General features: G+C 49.6%; 6 protein-coding genes across 6 annotated transcripts; 4 read left to right on the top strand and 2 right to left on the bottom strand.

Annotated features, from left to right (window-relative positions):
- Window positions 1-834: 834 nt before the first annotated feature.
- N7533_007320 (F-box/WD repeat-containing protein) lies at window positions 835-2,986 on the top strand (the record flags this gene model as incomplete). Its single annotated transcript, XM_057103970.1, has 2 exons — window positions 835-1,955; window positions 2,014-2,986. 2 exons carry the CDS (start codon window positions 835-837, stop codon window positions 2,984-2,986), a joined length of 2,094 nt encoding a protein of 697 aa, XP_056958927.1.
- A 973-nt stretch (window positions 2,987-3,959) lies between these two features.
- Window positions 3,960-4,719, top strand: eb1 (microtubule-binding protein BIM1; the record flags this gene model as incomplete). Its single annotated transcript, XM_057103969.1, has 3 exons — window positions 3,960-4,026; window positions 4,106-4,587; window positions 4,660-4,719. 3 exons carry the CDS (start codon window positions 3,960-3,962, stop codon window positions 4,717-4,719), a joined length of 609 nt encoding a protein of 202 aa, XP_056958926.1.
- A 1,695-nt stretch (window positions 4,720-6,414) lies between these two features.
- On the top strand, window positions 6,415-7,929 carry N7533_007318 (uncharacterized protein; the record flags this gene model as incomplete). The annotated part of the gene is made up of 1 exon (XM_057103968.1): window positions 6,415-7,929. One exon carries the CDS (start codon window positions 6,415-6,417, stop codon window positions 7,927-7,929), a length of 1,515 nt encoding a protein of 504 aa, XP_056958925.1.
- Window positions 7,930-9,681: 1,752 nt separating this feature from the next.
- pmcB (putative calcium-translocating P-type ATPase(PMCA-type)) lies at window positions 9,682-13,808 on the top strand (the record flags this gene model as incomplete). Its single annotated transcript, XM_057103967.1, has 6 exons — window positions 9,682-9,765; window positions 9,819-10,769; window positions 10,821-11,251; window positions 11,309-11,454; window positions 11,508-12,936; window positions 12,992-13,808. 6 exons carry the CDS (start codon window positions 9,682-9,684, stop codon window positions 13,806-13,808), a joined length of 3,858 nt encoding a protein of 1,285 aa, XP_056958924.1.
- A 504-nt stretch (window positions 13,809-14,312) lies between these two features.
- Window positions 14,313-14,702, bottom strand: N7533_007316 (uncharacterized protein; the record flags this gene model as incomplete). The annotated part of the gene is made up of 1 exon (XM_057103966.1): window positions 14,313-14,702. The coding sequence occupies one exon, from the start codon at window positions 14,700-14,702 to the stop codon at window positions 14,313-14,315; it is 390 nt and encodes a 129-aa protein (XP_056958923.1).
- Window positions 14,703-16,534: 1,832 nt separating this feature from the next.
- Window positions 16,535-17,431, bottom strand: N7533_007315 (uncharacterized protein; the record flags this gene model as incomplete). Its single annotated transcript, XM_057103965.1, has 1 exon — window positions 16,535-17,431. The coding sequence occupies one exon, from the start codon at window positions 17,429-17,431 to the stop codon at window positions 16,535-16,537; it is 897 nt and encodes a 298-aa protein (XP_056958922.1).
- Between the last annotated feature and the right edge of the window lie 109 nt (window positions 17,432-17,540).

Genomic DNA, 17,540 nt, shown 5'->3' with positions numbered 1-17,540 from the left:
ATTTTTTTTGTACGGAGTAAATGTAAAACAAAAGCCCCAAAAACTTTAGTTTGCTTGTCAAATGCGGCCTGCTAGAAATCCCTAACCTTCCCGATTACCGTCAAAGTTGGGCGGAACCCTGGATCAGGAGGGCCTAAAACCGCCACTCGGGGCTGACGGTTTGGTCCTGCAGTACTTTGAGTAAAGTACAGAATACATGAGGCGCCACCCTGGGGCAGGCAAATTGCCCCGGATTGCAAGGTAGTCAATACTCCACAGTACGGTCCCATCCCTGTCAGAAAAATGCAAATCCCCCATGATTTGCCCCCCAGACGCTAGAAAAATCTAATCCCTGCAAGATGCGTAGTGGCCCAAGTACCGAATACTTCACTTGCCACATAAATTAGGAGATAATAAAAGTACTGAATACCGATCGGTATCTTTGCCGGCGGCCAATCACTCCACCGCAATTCACCGCCCGACTCTCAGACCGCGGCCGATTCATTCTTTGGAAATTCTACTCCCTATTTTTATTCTCTCCTTGCGCTTTCTTTTTGTTTTTCTCTTATTTATCACTCATTCATTACATTCTCTCTTTCTTCTCTGTTCCTCGGTGTTTTTGTCTTATCCAATCCTTCCATCTACTAGACTCGTCGACTATCGCCCACCCTCCCCTGGCGACTACCGAAAGAACTTCGCATTGAATTCATCATCGACATTATACAATACACCAGGACCGAGAACAGTTCTGTCGTTTTTACCATTTTTGTAGAGGTCCTATCGAAGACTTCGACTTCCAAAAACCCAGATCGTTGATTACCTCCCTTCCTTTGCGCAATCCCTATACAGAACGCCATGTCGCCACGAGAGACCTCTACTCGGCGACGCCCCTCGCTATCACTTCGCCCACGCCCCCGGACTGCGGCGCATCCAATTACCCACTCTAAGGAGTATGCTTTCGATCAGTGGCGAGAGACCCCCCGTACAGAACTATGCCGCGACTCCGAGGGATCGGCGGTTGAAGAGATGGAGCCCTTTCCAGAGGCAGTGCCTCGCAGGCGATCAGCCAAGAGCTTTTCAAACCTGCGACACCCGATGGACGGCTTAGTGGCGCTGGGTCGCCGGCTATCTGTCACTCTACGTCACAAGTCCTCTAAGAACAATCTTCAGGTTCCCGGAGAGGCCGAAGATGACTCTCGCCACTACGAAGTTGCAGGCCACTCCAGCCACAAGCGCAATGTTGCCTCGCAAAGTTGGGACAAACGGTCGCGTGCTTGGTCCAACAGCTACAGCATCAATAGACGCCCTTCTCTTAACAGCGTGACTGCTCTGCATGGCTTCTATGCCCCGACCGCATCGGTTCCAGCCCCCATCCCTGGACATGGATTGGAGCCCCCAATTCTTCCCAATGACAAGTTTGCTGGGTCAGCGGCCCGCGCCGCTGCCGCTGCTCAGAATGAACGCATGGAGATGGTCAAATTGGAAATGGCCAAGCTGGAAATGGGCAAATTGGAGCATGAACTTCTTCCCAGGGCATCTGACGTCAGACTTGACTCGGAGAGCGGCATCGGTATCGATCTTCGCGATCGCTCCGATGCCTCGGATACTGAGCTAGACCTCCTCCGCATTGATCCGGTTTCATACTTGCCATCAGAGATCATGGCCCAGGTGCTTTCATACCTGGATCCAGTCTCTCTCATGCAGGCGGAGCTGGTTTCTCACACCTGGAACGGGCAGGCAAACTCCCCCCATGTTTGGAAATACGTTTTCCGCAGCGTATATACCCGTCGACCGATCAGCTCTACAGCAACCAAGAAAAGACAGCAGCTCGGATTGGGGAAGGCTGTTCCTCACCAGGACTGGAAGCGCATGTTCCTAGTTCGCCGGGCTCTCGATCAACGCTGGAAACAGGGCAAAGCTGCGGCAATCTATCTCCACGGACACAAAGACAGCGTATACTGTGCGCAATTTGATGAGTGAGTTTGGCATAAAACTTCCCGCTCTGCTGAACCTTAACTAACCATTCACTCTTAGAAATAAAATTATCACCGGATCTCGTGACCGTACCATTCGCGTGTGGGATGCTCATTACCCCTGGTCTTGCCTCAAGATCATTGGCCCGCCTCCTGGCGATGTCTCTGGCTCTGGGCCCGTAAACAATCCAGCCCAGCAGGCCACCGGAAAGTCTCCTTTCGTGACTATTTGCCCACCATCAACACCCTCCGCTGGTATTGTCACCCCGATGGAGCACCCAGCCAACTACCACAGTGCCTCAATCCTTTGCCTTCGTTTCGATGAGGAGATCATGGTGACTGGTTCCTCGGATTACACATGTATTGTCTGGGATATCAAGGATGACTACCGTCCCATCCGCCAGCTTGTGGGCCACCGCGCTGGCGTTTTGGATGTTTGTTTTGATGACCGGTACATTGTGTCGTGCTCCAAGGACAGTACTATCTGCGTCTGGGACCGCAAGACAGGCGATCTACTGAAGCAGCTTATTGGACACCACGGTCCCGTGAACGCTGTACAGCTGCGCGGCGATCTCGTGGTCTCGGCAAGCGGCGACGGCATTGCTAAGTTGTGGAATGTTACCACTGGTGCCTGTGTTAAAGAGTTCCCCAGCAAGGATCGCGGTCTCGCCTGTGTTGAGTTTAGCGAAGATGGCCGTACCATCTTGACCGGTGGAAATGATAGGACTATCTATCAGTTCGATGCCAACACTGGCGAGCTGGTCAAGGAACTCCGAGGTCACACTGGCTTGATTCGGTCCCTTCACCTGGACAGCATGAACAAGCGTATTGTTAGCGGTAGTTACGATATGAGTGTCAAGGTATTTGATACCGAGTCAGGTCAATTGTCTGTCGATCTGCCTGGCTGGACGACTAGCTGGATGCTCAATGTCCAGTCAGACTACCGACGAATCGTCGCAACTAGCCAGGACTCCCGGGCCGTTATCATGGATTTCGGCTACGGACTGGATGGGATCGACTTGTTGGAGGAATGATCATTCCTGAATACTGCCTATAATATCTTTCATAATTCTCATTCTTTATTTAGCGCTGTTTTTGGGATATCTGGCTGGCATTGGATCACGGTGTTAGACCTCGGGGAATGGCTACCGGAACTGGAAACAGAGACTGGCACGGGCATAGAAGTTTCATTCTTTTTATATAGCTAGATCTATACATGGCGCACAAGGATATACACAATCATTTGATCAAGTTTCTATCATTTCAGCTCTCGTATATACATGTGTAGCATGCGAAATGGTTCATCATAAATGGTAACTAAAAGAAGCAACTGTCTGTCTGCCTCAGGCAAGATATTACATAAGCACACATGATTGGTTAGTGCAATGGCTAGCGCCAGTGTGATCCGTGGGTTTTGGCATCAAAACAATCCCATCGGGTGTTTTCCCATCAACACAGACAGGCAGACTCCCAGTAGAGGCCCTGATCGTGCTCCTTGTCCTTCATTGACACGCACTTGACCCTCCGTCCTCCACTCTCCTCCACCCTACCCCCCGAAATTTCGATTGCGGCTATCACTACCCCACCATGGGTGAATCCAGGTTCGGCTTTTTCCCCTTATCGACACATCGCCCTTCGACGAGGCACAACGCGGAGTGGTTCGCTGATGGAAGATATCTCATAGACAAGAATTGCTGGCTTGGTTGAACAACCTGCTGCAGCTCAACATCACCAAGATCGAGCAGTGTGGAACCGGGTATGATCGGCCAAAGACCCCTCGCCCCCCTCTTACCGGAGAGTCTGCGCGCTTGAAGAGCACGAAAGAGAACCCAACTGACATCGGATTTTGGTGGATACACACAGTGCTGCACTATGCCAGATCTTCGATTCGATATTTAGTGAGTGCGACCTGGCGAACACTGTTAAGAAGCGGTCAAGCCGTCTGGAAAATATACTTGGAGGCGGCTATACTGATACAATGGTTTTCTCTTTGCAGTGGACGTGCCGATGTCTCGGGTTAAGTTCAACGTCAACACCGAATACGCCTACCTTCAAAACTTCAAGGTTCTGCAAAGTACGTTTCCCCGCCATCGGGCCGTGTAACGGTCGACCCCATGACAAAACCTTGTTAACCTATCCGCTCATTCCTCTAGACATTTTCACCCGCCACGCGGTCGAAAAGCCCATCCCGGTCCAATCCCTCACCAGGTGCCGCATGCAGGATAACCTGGAATTCCTCCAGTGGGTCAAGCGATACTGGGACCAGCACTACCCCGGTGGCGATTATGATGCCGTTGGCCGTCGCAAGGCTTCTGGTGCCCCCGGTGGTGCGCCCATTGCCGCCGCTCGTGCCCCCTCAGCTGGCTCACGCCGCGGAGCTACCCCGACCTCTGCTGCCGTTCGTGGTCCTCGCGTTGCCAGTGCCGGTGCCGGTGCTGCCACCGCTGCGCTGCAGCAGGAACTCGCGACGCAGAAGGAAGCCATTGGTGGCCTCGAGAAGGAGCGGGACTTTTACTTTGCCAAGCTGCGCGATATTGAGCTACTGCTTCAGAACGCTATTGAGGCCGACCCGGAGCTGGAGAAAGAGGAGGATACGTTGGTGAAACACATCCAGGGCATTCTGTATTCGACCGAGGTAAGTTGACGAGGACGAGGAAGAGGAAGAAGTTGAGGTGTTGGGAATTAAGCTAACGGATGAACCCTGCAGGATGGATTCGAGATCCCGGAGGCGGAAGAGGGTGCGGCTGATGAGCTGGAGACCTTCTAAGCGGTCGGGCCAGGGAGAGAGCAAACGAGTCCCATTACTATACCCCCCCCGCGACTTGTGTTTCACGAGACCGTAGATAGTGAATAACGCGCATTTTGCCCTAAGTGACGCGATCCGAAGCGAGTACGTCAGACTACATAAGCAAGGACCCGAGTTCACAAGTCATGTGTTCCTGGAACGGAGGCCATGCTCCGTACCTAATTGTACAATGTAATACATACATACTGCAGTTATTGGCTGCGGGCCGGCTATAGTGCGGCGTCCTTGCGTAGATCCACATGGGAGGTAATCTTACCGTAGATGGGATGGGATGCCTTGGACGGAATACGGAGCAGAGAGAGATTGAATAGATATACTCGGGGGCGATTCAATGGCACAATACTGTACTACTAGTGACTATTTCTGTATATTCTCCGGAATATAAATAGGTGTAATGTACTCCGTAAATGGGCACTTAACATAACGGAGATGGGATGTTCTCAAAGTAAGACCTCATTAAACCTGCACCGAGTCTAGCCCAATCAGGACTAGTGATGCTGAACACCCTCGGGCTCCACCTGACAGCCAACCAATCATCTGTCATACCCGCTCCTGTACCTGCAGCGAGAAACCTTTCTGCTTTCTGGACGTTGCTCTCCCTCATGGGTATCGTTCAAAATAAACAGAGAAACAGATCACATTGTCGGTCTATCTTCTAGACTCACACCCCCCCTCCACCTCTTACATTCCACCACGGCTATTAGAAACGTGAAGTAGTGGGTTGAACCCGAAAAAAGAGCATCTCGGCCCCCGGGCTAGTTCGTCACCTGCGCGGGTCGCCTAGACTTGGCTTTTAATAGGGGAGACGCTTGGGTCCGGTCTGGCTCGTTCCACTGTTCCACCCAGAACCGTTTCGCTTTTTCCTCACTCTGTGCCCCCGACTTCTCTCTCTCTCTCTCTCTCTCCCCCGCCCCTCCTCCCCTCTATCAAGAGTTTGAAAGTCGGACCGGTTCGTCTAGAGCTGCTTCGTCTGCATCTTGTCCCGGAGAACAACGAACGCCTGACGTTACCATCGGACCCGCTGGCTGCTCGGGTACTTGATATCGCTTCGCTTCAACTGTGTATGTTTGGTGACTTTCCTGCAACGACACTATGGATTAGGCCTCCAACATTTGTCATCACCTTTCTTCCCGACACTCTTTTCATCTGGTATGTTTGTTCCAGAATTTCCTCTCTGCTAGAGCGATATAGCAAGGCATCACATGGGAGCCCGCGCGGCACTATCGCTTGCTTGAAACACATCGCTAAACCGACCCGATGCCCTCAGACATTTCGAAACGTCTCCTGCGACCTTTACACACCATTCATTCTTTACTGTCTCTCTTTTTTTTCTTGTCGGCAACTGAATTCGCGGACTTCCACTCTTTACCATTGCGATTGAATTGATCGCCACAATCCTTTCGACTATTGGTCAAATTTATCCAATCGGCCAACCATCGCGGGCAAGTCCCTGCTTCTTTTTTCGCTTCCTTTCTTCGCTGCGTGTTCGACATCCGATCGACACCAAGGAAAAGGAGAGAAAAGCCTCTACTTTGATTGATTTTCGTGTTTTAGCTGGTCGATCCGGCTTGAAACTCTGTGAGGATTCACGATTATCGGTTAATTGAACATTGAACCTACCTACACCCAACCCCATTTCGATCAAACCGTGGCGCAATGGCTCATCATGGCCATTGGCGCGACTCTCGGACCAGCAGGCTACTTAGAGCGAAGCGCCGCTTAGAAGTGCTGGAGGAAGCTGCGAAAGACGACAATGGCCCATCGAGTATTTTAATAAGTGGGGGAGAAATTGAAAATGAGCCTTTGGCGTCCCCGGAGGATATCATTCTCCCCGAATATCCCGAGGAAACAAGTCTGTTGAAACGACAAGAAGCCACCCAGACCCAGAGTGTGGTCGTAGAAACGGTTTTGCAAGTGGTGGACACAAACTCTCATACTCTCTGGCAATCCGCCGGGGTTGATTTCCCATTGACGCTTTCGGACTCTGCCTTTGGTGCCGTCACCCTCTCAGCCGGTGAAACTGCATTTGCATCGGAGGCTGCGTTGCTCGTTACATCACCAACAGCTCTGCCCATCGCTCAACAAACAAATTCAACGACCCCAGCGTCCGAGACTGTACCACATACAAGCAGGCCGACTGTGGCTGTTTCTTCGCCAAAGACTTCTTCCGCTATCAGCTCTACGCCAACATCCTCAATACCTCTCGTTTCGACATCATCCAATTCTACATCTTCGTCTACTGCATTCGCCCATGGTGAGAGCATTTACTCTACGTCATCCGCCGTTTCCTCCACAACATCTTCCAGCAGCTCGAGCACGTCGTCAACTTCATCTACTTGGTACGGAGGCTATGGTCAGACTGTTGGTGGCACCAGTAGCGGGTCATCACCAACAAGCACCAACTCAGAATCTTCGTCAGGGTCAGACACAGGCTCTGACACGACAACAGGAAAAATTATTGGCGGTGTTGTTGGCAGTGTTGCCGGTGTTGCTCTACTTCTGTTGCTTATTCTTTTCCTGTTCCGCCGACGGAGCCTCCAACAAAAGGGCACGCAGGCCCTGCCATCATCAGATTCTGGTGTACGGGAAGTAGCTGAACGACGAACAAGCAAAGACCCTCTCTTTGGCGCGTCATATCTTGCACCCGCCTTCGTGAAGCGCTGGCGCCAGTCCACAATGAGTACCAAAACGGAGAGTACCGTCTCCTCCACTCCAAGTGAGCGGGGCTTTCAAAAGATATCTGGACGCAAAATCGCTCCCGTTCTCACCCATGGAGGTGATGGTTTCGGTGGTGCATCAACGAGTGGCTCCCCAACCATCCCAGACTCCCTCATCGGGCTCTCTCCCTCGTCTCCCGGAGGCCCTCTTTCCTCGCCTTCACACGCACCACCAACAGCAACACCGTTTGGCATGCCACTTGACACCAACGTCACACGCGAAACCGGGGAAGAGAACATCACCCCAACACGACCGCGACAAGCCCACATCCCAGTCTCAAGCTCTGTCAATTTTGGTTCTCCGACAACTATCACCCCTTCTCATCCAATTCCCCAACCCCAGAGTGCCATACCAGTGGCTCCTCGAAAGGATCCACTGGGACGCAGCCTTCCAAGCTTCGACGGGAGTCGCGACAGTCGCGGCAGCCGTTTCACAGAAAGCTTGGATCTGTGAGCTGAGCTGGAGTGCATTGTATGGGAATACGTGATACGAAAAAGCCGACGTTTCTATGGGACAGAGAATCTCTCGAATGCTTTGATTTAGCCAACATGTTTCGATATTTTCTCCTGCACGCTATGATTCGGACGACGGATCATTTTGTTGCTTATTTTGCTTTGTTATTTTAGCTTTTGTTTTTTGCTGCTGTTTTTCAGCCATCTCTCCACCTCTCGCCTACCACCCGCAAAAGTCGCACTGTACGAATTTTTGGGATTGGCGTGTCTGTCCTTTGAAAAGTGCTCTCATTTGTCACTTTTCCAATTTCCTCTCCTCGTCTGATAGATACCCCTTGTTTCCCCCCTCATTTCCCGCAAATATGTTGATCTGTTCATTTATCGCTCAGAGGAGCGAGTGTTGATATGATTATGAGCCACTTTGGGCTCCAATCCTTATTGTCTAAGTTAATTCTTAATTGAAGCCTGGAATGAACAAAAGATATCGAATATTGATCTCCTGTGGTGGGAGCCTAAAGGTGGCAGTGAATATGTACGACGCTTTTACCAAGAATAGTGTTTTTGAGGCTGTAAATTAGGTTGCCAACAGCTTGTCTGATCTGCTGCCTACGGGATGGGATGATACCTCAGCCACTCTGGGGCACACGATCCCGAGCTTATTGACATCACGTGACCAGAAACCATGCGCACCGCCACCTTCGCCACACCAAACTGTGGCTCAGATGTGGCAAGTGTCCCAGAACATCAAGATCGCCTCGCTGCAGCTTTACTTGATTGAGCGAGTCTTTCACCCATGACAGTCTGAATTGATCCACTGACGCTTACTATTGCCAACTCTAATCAATTATACCTGTTTTCTGACGCAAAAGGCTTTGGTTTTTGGAGCCCTGGCCCTCACCCTTTGTGACTTCACAGCCCGAAACAAAGCCAGATGACGCAACTCAAGACATTTATGCCTCCTTGCTGAAGTGCCCGCACGGAGTCCGGGGTCCAAAGCCTAGATGTCCAAAGTACCTTCGACAATGCTATACACCACCTGATCTGAGAAGGTTTAGCAATATTATGCGGAATGCAATGTTATTGGATCTACCGTGTACTTGAATGATGTTACAAGGGGGCGCAGCCACTCCACTCTGGGTCGCGGCGGCAAGCCCAACCTCATCACTCGCACTTTATTGGACCGCTTCGACTTGCGGGTCTTGAAACTAGAGGTTTCTGGGGAGTCGTGATGAAAGGCAGCGTCTCGCTCAATTGAATCTAGATTCGATCACAGCGCTAAAGCCGTCACCATGTTGTGGGTGTCAGGTCGTTTCTACTTCGCCCCGGGTTTGAAACATCTTCGGCTGGGGTTGAATTTGCACTCGCCACATCTTCCATTCACATCCTCACGTACGTTGTAGTTCGTGGTACAGTCACCCGAGGCTTTTGATAGTTGAGCACAGCCTCAATGATTTCTTCACCGTTGTGTCAGAAGGGTTGGGAATTGATCAGCACATAATACGCATCGTTGCCCCTCTATCCGGATCCAGCGTGTGGATAAAACAAATTCCTCACTTGGCATCTTCTTAATTTCATAGTGGATTGAAAGACCTGTTCAATAAACCATTTCCTCGGCGGCTCTGGGCATAACACAGCCCCCTCGAGAGGGGATAACAGGACCTGCACCCCAATTTCGAAACGGGCTTCCTGACGAGGGCATATCACTTTCGCATTAATTTCATACCGGCCACCACATCGGTACAATCCACACCAAATGGCTCCATCATCAAACACCAATATGCCTCAACAGGGCTCATTCTTGACTCCTACGATTGAAACAGATCCCTCGGGCAGGGAGGTAAGTTGCCCTCATACCTATCTTGGGCGGCAAACTCGTACTGATTAATACAGCGTTCCTTATCTATCACACCTACTGCTGCTTCTGCATATGGCCCGACAGATCAAACTCACTCTCCTACATCTCCCACGTCCCCTATATCCCCTGCATCACCCGCAACTTCACTTTCTCCAGATATGGCGTGGAATCCTGCCCATCCGGACCCGGCACGCCTGATGGTCCATAATGGCTTTCATCGGCCTTCATCTTCAATAGACGGGGAGACATTACGCCCACGATCAGAGTCTTTTGCATCAACTGCACCTACAATGGGTACTAGCCGGTCTAGAACCAATTCAGATGTCGATCCTTCACATACTAGCAAAGCCGTTTACGACGACGTGCCCTTGTCAGAGGCACTGACACCAGACCCCCGGAACGAGGCTGATTTCCTTATCGAGAATAATCGCTTCGCCTTCTCACCTGGTCAGCTGAATAAGATGCAAAACCCCAAGTCTCTTGCCGCCTTCCACGCACTTGGTGGCTTGCAAGGATTAGAGCGCGGCTTGCGGACAGATCTCAGTGCAGGTCTCTCAAATGATGAAGTTCGATTGGAAGGCACAGTCGACTTCCAACAAGTGACGCCTCCTTTATATAATAAACGACTTTCCATAAGCAAACGGCCCATTGACGAGAATAACCCTACATCGGCGCCAGTATCCGCTGGCGAAGGATCGCCGTTCGAGGATCGCATTCGTGTTTTCAGTGAAAACCGAGTACCCGCTCGAAAGTCCACTGGCTTCTTGAAGCTCTTTTGGATTGCATATAATGATAAGATTATTATACTTTTGACTATCGCTGCGGTAGTCTCATTATCTTTGGGTATTTATGAGACTGTGGATGCAGGAAGTGGTGTGAACTGGGTAGAAGGTGTGGCTATCTGCGTGGCAATTCTCATTGTCACTGTCGTCACGGCTGTCAATGATTGGCAAAAGGAAAGACAATTTTCCAAACTCAATAAGAAGGTACGTGATGATCAACCAGCTGCTCGGCTAACTTTAACTAAACATTCACAGAATGATGACCGTTACGTGAAGCTTATTCGGTCTGGCAAGTCTATGAAGCTATCTATCTACGATGTAATGGTTGGCGACGTGCTCCATCTCGAACCCGGTGACTCTATTCCTGCCGACGGCGTTCTTATATCGGGCCATGGCGTGAAATGCGACGAGTCATCGGCAACAGGCGAATCTGATCAGATGAAAAAGCTAGATGGCCATGAGGTCTGGCAGCAAATTGTTGAGGGCTCTGCGACCAAAAAGCTTGATCCATTCATGATTTCTGGAAGTAATGTCCTCGAGGGCGTCGGTACTTACGTTGTCACTAGCGTTGGGCCTTACTCTTCTCATGGTCGAATTATGATGTCGCTGCAGACTACCAATGATCCTACCCCGCTTCAGGTGAAATTGGGTCGTCTCGCAAACTGGATTGGCTATCTAGGCTCGGCGTAAGTTTTATTACTGGAATACTCAATATTGAGAGGAGTAACTGACTATAATTCTAGCGCCGCTCTTGTTTTGTTCCTGGTCCTCTTGTTCCGATTTGTGGCTGACCTCCCAAATCACCCCGACATAGGCCCCGCAGAGAAGGGCAAGGAGTTCGTTGACATCTTGATTGTTGCTGTTACCGTTATCGTGGTGGCTATTCCTGGTATGTAGTCCTTTCTCTAGTCTATTGCATCTTATGCTAATCTTTCTTTGCAGAGGGTCTTCCACTGGCGGTCACTCTTGCCCTTGCCTTTGCTACTACTCGCATGGTCAAGGAGAACAACCTCGTCCGTGTCCTTCGCGCCTGTGAGACCATGGGAAATGCCACTGTGATCTGCTCAGATAAGACGGGTACTCTGACACAGAACAAAATGACTGTTGTCGCCGGTACCTTGAGTACTTCACAGAGTTTCCAATCTCCGGCAGAGGATCAGGTCGATACCTCTGCCAAATCGACCGCTGAGTTTTTCAAAGGGTGCTCAGTCTCTACACGGGATCTCATTACCAAAAGCGTTGCTTTGAACTCAACCGCCTTTGAGGAAGAACGAGAAGGCCGGAGACAGTTTGTCGGCAGCAAGACTGAAGTTGCACTTCTCCAAATGGCCCAGGATTACTTGGGTATGGACCTCGCTTCCGAGCGGGGGTCTGCCGAGATTATCCAGCTTATTCCTTTCGATTCTGCTCGCAAGTGTATGGGCGTGGTATACCGTCAGCATGGCTCTGGCTACAGACTTCTTGTTAAGGGTGCATCGGAGATAATGGTCGACGCTTGCAATACACAGATCACAGACATTGACACGGCTGGAAAAAATACACGTGCAGTGTCCCTGTCCGAGAAAGAGAGACAAGTGATTCTGGAAACCATTGACCAGTACGCCAAGAGGTCTCTTCGTACGATCGGTATTGTGTACAAAGACTTTGCCTCATGGCCGCCAAAGGAGGCTAAACTCCTTGAAGATAATAAATCTGCGGCCGACTTTGACGATGTCTTCCGGGGCATGACTTGGGTTGGAGTTGTGGGCATCCAAGATCCCCTTCGTCCCGAGGTTCCCCAGGCAATTCGCAAGTGTCATTCTGCTGGTGTGCAGGTGAAGATGGTCACCGGTGATAATATTGCAACTGCCACTGCGATTGCATCTTCCTGCGGTATCAAGACTGAAGGTGGACTGGTCATGGAAGGTCCCCAGTTCCGAAAACTTTCGAATGAGGAGATGGATCGTGTGGTCCCACGTCTACAGGTCTTGGCGCGTTCTTCACCAGACGACAAGCGCATCTTGGTCGAGCGCCTCAAGGCTCTTGGAGAGACTGTCGCTGTCACTGGTGATGGTACTAATGACGGCCCTGCTCTTCGCACCGCGGATGTCGGCTTTTCGATGGGAATTGCCGGTACTGAGGTCGCGAAGGAAGCCAGCTCAATCATTTTACTTGATGACAACTTCCGCTCTATTGTGACTGCTATCTCCTGGGGCCGAGCTGTCAACGACGCGGTCGCCAAATTCCTGCAATTCCAAATTACCGTCAATATCACGGCTGTCGTGTTGACATTCGTCTCTTCCGTCTACAGCAGTTCGAACAGCAGTGTGCTCAGTGCTGTACAGCTTCTTTGGGTGAATTTGATCATGGACACATTTGCTGCCCTGGCTTTGTGAGTATTTCTCTAACTTTCTTGTTCTTTCCCTTCCCTTTCTAACCGGCAATAGGGCAACCGATGCTCCAACAGAGAAGATCCTTGACCGTAAACCCGTACCCAAAAGTGCTTCACTCTTCACCTTGACAATGTGGAAAATGATCCTTGGTCAGGCAGTCTACCAACTCGCCATCACCTTCATGCTCTACTTTGCTGGTGACAAGCTTCTCGGGGCTCACTTGGACAGCGTTGATCTAGAACACCGCTCGAAGCAGCTCTCCACAGTCGTTTTCAATACATTCGTCTGGATGCAAATCTTCAATGAATTCAACAACCGTCGCCTTGATAACAAGTTCAATATTTTCGAGGGAATGCTAAAGAACTACTGGTTCCTGGGTATCAACGCCGTAATGGTCGGCGGGCAAGTCATGATCATCTACGTTGGCGGCGCAGCATTTGGCGTCACCCGACTGAGTGGTATTCTTTGGGCAGTCTGTATCATCTGCGCACTGGGTTGCTTGCCGTGGGCCGTCGCTTTGCGCCTACTACCCGATCGACACTTTGGCATTGTTTTCAATGCCGTCGTCCGTGCGATGTCATTTGTCCTGCGACCTATTGTCAAAGGATTCAATGCTTTCGCCCGCGGCACAAAGGCTGCTTTCCGACCTCTAGCGCGTACGACTCGTCGCGTGTTTTCCCGATCTGAAAAGAAGGCTGACGACAATGGAGAAGAGTTGTCAAATAACCCTGCCAGCAAAAACGCTCATGTCATCGATGAAGAGGCCCCTGCTCCTGCCCCGGCGAAACTGGCTCGGCAGGAAAGTCCTGAACGTCCGCGAACGCCACCGGCGATTGCTGTGCCTCCCATTACGGTTACGATCTCGCCTTGATGTTTTTTTTTCTTTCTATTATCTTGCTTTGTATATATGCTTCTAGTTCTGGATTCTGTCATAGAGAGGGTGTCATTGGGTGGCTATTAGCGTTGACTCCATTATACCATAGATATACGAATGGTTTACCCTCGGATATGTACTTGGGTATGTAATTCTAAAGACCAGTCATCTACAACAACAATCATCTATGCTCCAAGTTAATTTTACTGTATTTTCATTTTCTGCCCTCTGATCGTCAATATGGCTACTGCCAGTGGCCTTCGTCGTGTTTACCTCTGATTCTACAAAGTTCAGAGTGAAAAATGTCAAGTAAAAGATGATATCAATTTTTGAGGCTTGCTGTCATGCTAACAGAGATAATCAGTATATCTGCTCCCAAAATGCGAATATCAAACGCACAGTCATAAATGGATATCACAAAGAAAAAGAGGCGTGTCAGGAGCGCCTATTCGGATGAAAACAGATGCCGGACGGTTCTCCTGTTCACGTCAGTATTCGAATTCAGTCAATAGGGGTCCTTCCGGGGGTCGGATTAGGGGTGATATCAGGGTCAGTAGTACCAAATGTAGGGTTTGATCGGACTCCAGTAACGAGGCCATGAAGCGATGCAGTAACGCCATATCCATCGTCGGCATGCGATGAGAGGATACGGGCCTGGGACCGAAGTGTGGAAACCATGTTGTTGGCCATTCCAATCTCAGCGGGTGTAATGGGGGCACGCGATGGAGAGTTGCTGAACCGGGAATGCTGAATGTCGTCGGCGATGCTGTGGAGCATGGCGACTGCCTCGTTGTAGAGCTTGGTGCGACTGATGTCAATGAGCACGCTGTTGACTGATTCGACCCGGGTAAGGAAACCCTCGAGGTTGGCGGAGAAGTTGCTGAGTGTCATGGTTAGGACCTGTGCGAGGCGTTAGTGGAATTGAATGGTAGAGAAGTAGACGGGGGAGCTTTGGGGGAGCCTGGGGTGAAGTCAGTAAAGTGAGCTGAAGTGAGCAAATATTGTTGTGGTTGTGGTGGCTTGTCTACTCCATTCACTGCGGACAAGCTCGGAGTCTTAAATAAGTCTCCTGTTCATATCTTATCATATGTTAATCACTCATAAAGCAGTTTAGAGAACAATGAATGGTAGAGAGAATGACCAAGACAATGTCGCTTCTTCTAAGAATGGGTGAAGGCAACTTGAATAGAAGACTCTTTGTTTTCTCTACTGGTTTCGAATGTAAGTTAATCCATTGTCTACCTAGGAACTTGAGTCCAAAATAAGACAATTTGAAGGGAGTCTTCATGTTTTAATACAAAATCAAAGGCTTTTTAGTAAAAGAAAAACATAGTTTCGTCATTACCTACATACCGAATTTCCGCAGCAAGATCTTGACTTTCCCTTCAAGTTGCCATTTGAGTGCTTAGTGAACGCCACTTTTGCTCACTGGGTATATCTGTGCATCGGTGATCATCACCTGATAGGTACTCAATAGAATTGTGCAAAACGCATGGGTTTACACTAGCTAATATAAAGGACCAAAGCATACTAGTACTAGTACTCCTACTAGTAATCTAACCTAAACAACTTGGAATGCCAGGCTACTAGTTGAATACCTATATCTACGACAGTAGCTTACCTAGGTAGATACTGACAAAACTACCTAGGTACTAGCTAATACTACTAGTAGTACTAATATTCTATCTCAAACTTTTTATACCTACTATCAGACTACTTGTTCACCTTTGTCTCTCTTCTAATTCTTATACCGGAATCGGTATTCTGGGTCTTGATAATCATTTCGAGAAAACCAGGACAGGCCTGGGTGGCCATTTTCAGTTGCCTCTCCCCCTCCATACGTTAATTTCCTGTTTAGCTTAGTAAACAATTCACAAGAGCGAGATGTTTGGAACATGTCATGGTGCTGACCTGTGAGGCTCGACTGTTCTCTATATAGGTTTTGATTGATTTCCGCCGTGGGGCATGTCTTACCGAATATACCCGAAAGTCATCGTTCCACTAGTTATACATAACGCCGCAGATGAGTACTGCACTAGAAATACTGCGATAGGAATCGTCGACGTGAAAGAAAGTTACATTCTCATGCGGTATTAAACCACGCTAAGCCTAATAAGTTCATTTTGTACGAACCAATCACAAATCCTTCCAGGCTCTATGTCAGAAGGCATTTGTATTAAAATGGATTTGCCGGAGCAAAACATCTCAGTGGCCTCTATGCTGTTCACATTCTAGTCCATTTTTGGTCCCAAAAAATTTCTCAAAGTCTAATTTTAGAGAACCTGGCGTAGGGGGGTTACGGCTATCGTCCGCCCTCGTGGAGGCGGAGTCGCGAGTGACACATAAGAAGTCGAGGGAAGGAGTGATTGTGGAACCAGGACTATATGGTGATAAGGGGACAGGAAGATAAGAGTATGCGAAGAAGGAAACCCGGTGGCCAGCGCAGCGAGATTGAGAAAGTAATTTGGATTCACCGCGGAGTCTCTGGAACTGGTCGGCCCGTGAAAGAAAGACTGCGCCCTAACAACAAGTTTGAAGGTGGGGTGGCTGGGCTGCACTTCAAGTCGCAGCACGAGGGCGGCTATCGTCGAGGCGCCGTAGGGGGTGAAAGCTTTCAAGAACTTTGACCCAGTGCCACTAGCCTATCATTTCTAGCGGGCAACTTCAAAATTTGCTATATAAAATGCAGAAAATATGAGATTCATCTACTTGACAATCTTCTATTATCCTAGCAGTGTTTCTAATCTTTTATCAGACATCACGTCAATCCAATGTACACTTGAGGTGCTGAGATTCGTCGAGTTCTTCATCGACTGCCAAGTTCTCTGTTCTTCTCGTTCCCACGTTTCCACAACAATCATATGAGCGCGGCGTACGGTGTCCAACCCTACATACTGAGACAAGTTATGTAGCCGAGACGTTGCAAACGAGCGCCAAAATAGAATCACCTCCTTTGTACCGAAGGGCAACTCAATAAAGTCTTTGTCCTGTGGGTTGTCAACATACTCGGTACTATTATAATGAAGTGTACTGCCGGCGATAATAAGGGCCAGCGTTTGTACAGCCCGAGTTCCGGAGTTCTCAGGGATGGATGCGATCAATGACATAATGTCAATGGCCAAACCATGCAGTTGACCGTGGCATTTTACATGCCGCTGTGCTTCCTCCGAGAATAACGATAATGACAGCGATGATTCCTGGATTGTCATTTCAGGAAACATTCGATAGAGCTCCAGAAGGATTGAAAGCCGGTAAGCCCTGGCTATGGTTTGAAAATGGCCGACAGGAGTAAATTTGTCTCCTGTGCTTTCAAGTCTTTCCGTTCCCGGTAACTTATGCCGACATACTAACGCTTCAATATACCTAGCCTTCTGCAAAAGTATTTGGCGGGCCTCGTCCACTATCTGGGAAAGTGGTGCAGAGAGCTTCCGCAAATGATGGAGTTGCCTGGCTATCGATCCGACTTTGGACATATAAAGGAACAGAATAGCCGAGACTCCGCTCCAAGGGTTGACGCTTGAACCTCCATTTCCATCTAGTCCGCAAAAAGGTAGGAGGTAGTCAGCTGTATCAATGTCCTGGTCCGCAATGAAAGACCCCACAGCTTCCCAGTAGGCCATGGTTCTCGCAAGAAAGCGGTAATCCGGAGAGCATATGGTACGTGATGAATTATAGTAGGATGGTATGGCGACAGTGGGTGAAATCCGTGCCCGAAACAGGGCGCGTGCT

The sequence above is a fragment of the Penicillium manginii genome (assembly GCF_028828005.1).
Source record: "Penicillium manginii strain IBT 31320 chromosome Unknown utg000005l:1.0-5665137.0:1.0-5668048.0, whole genome shotgun sequence".
Classification (NCBI taxonomy): Eukaryota; Fungi; Ascomycota; class Eurotiomycetes; order Eurotiales; family Aspergillaceae; genus Penicillium; species Penicillium manginii.
This window is presented reverse-complemented; position numbering and strand designations above follow the sequence as displayed.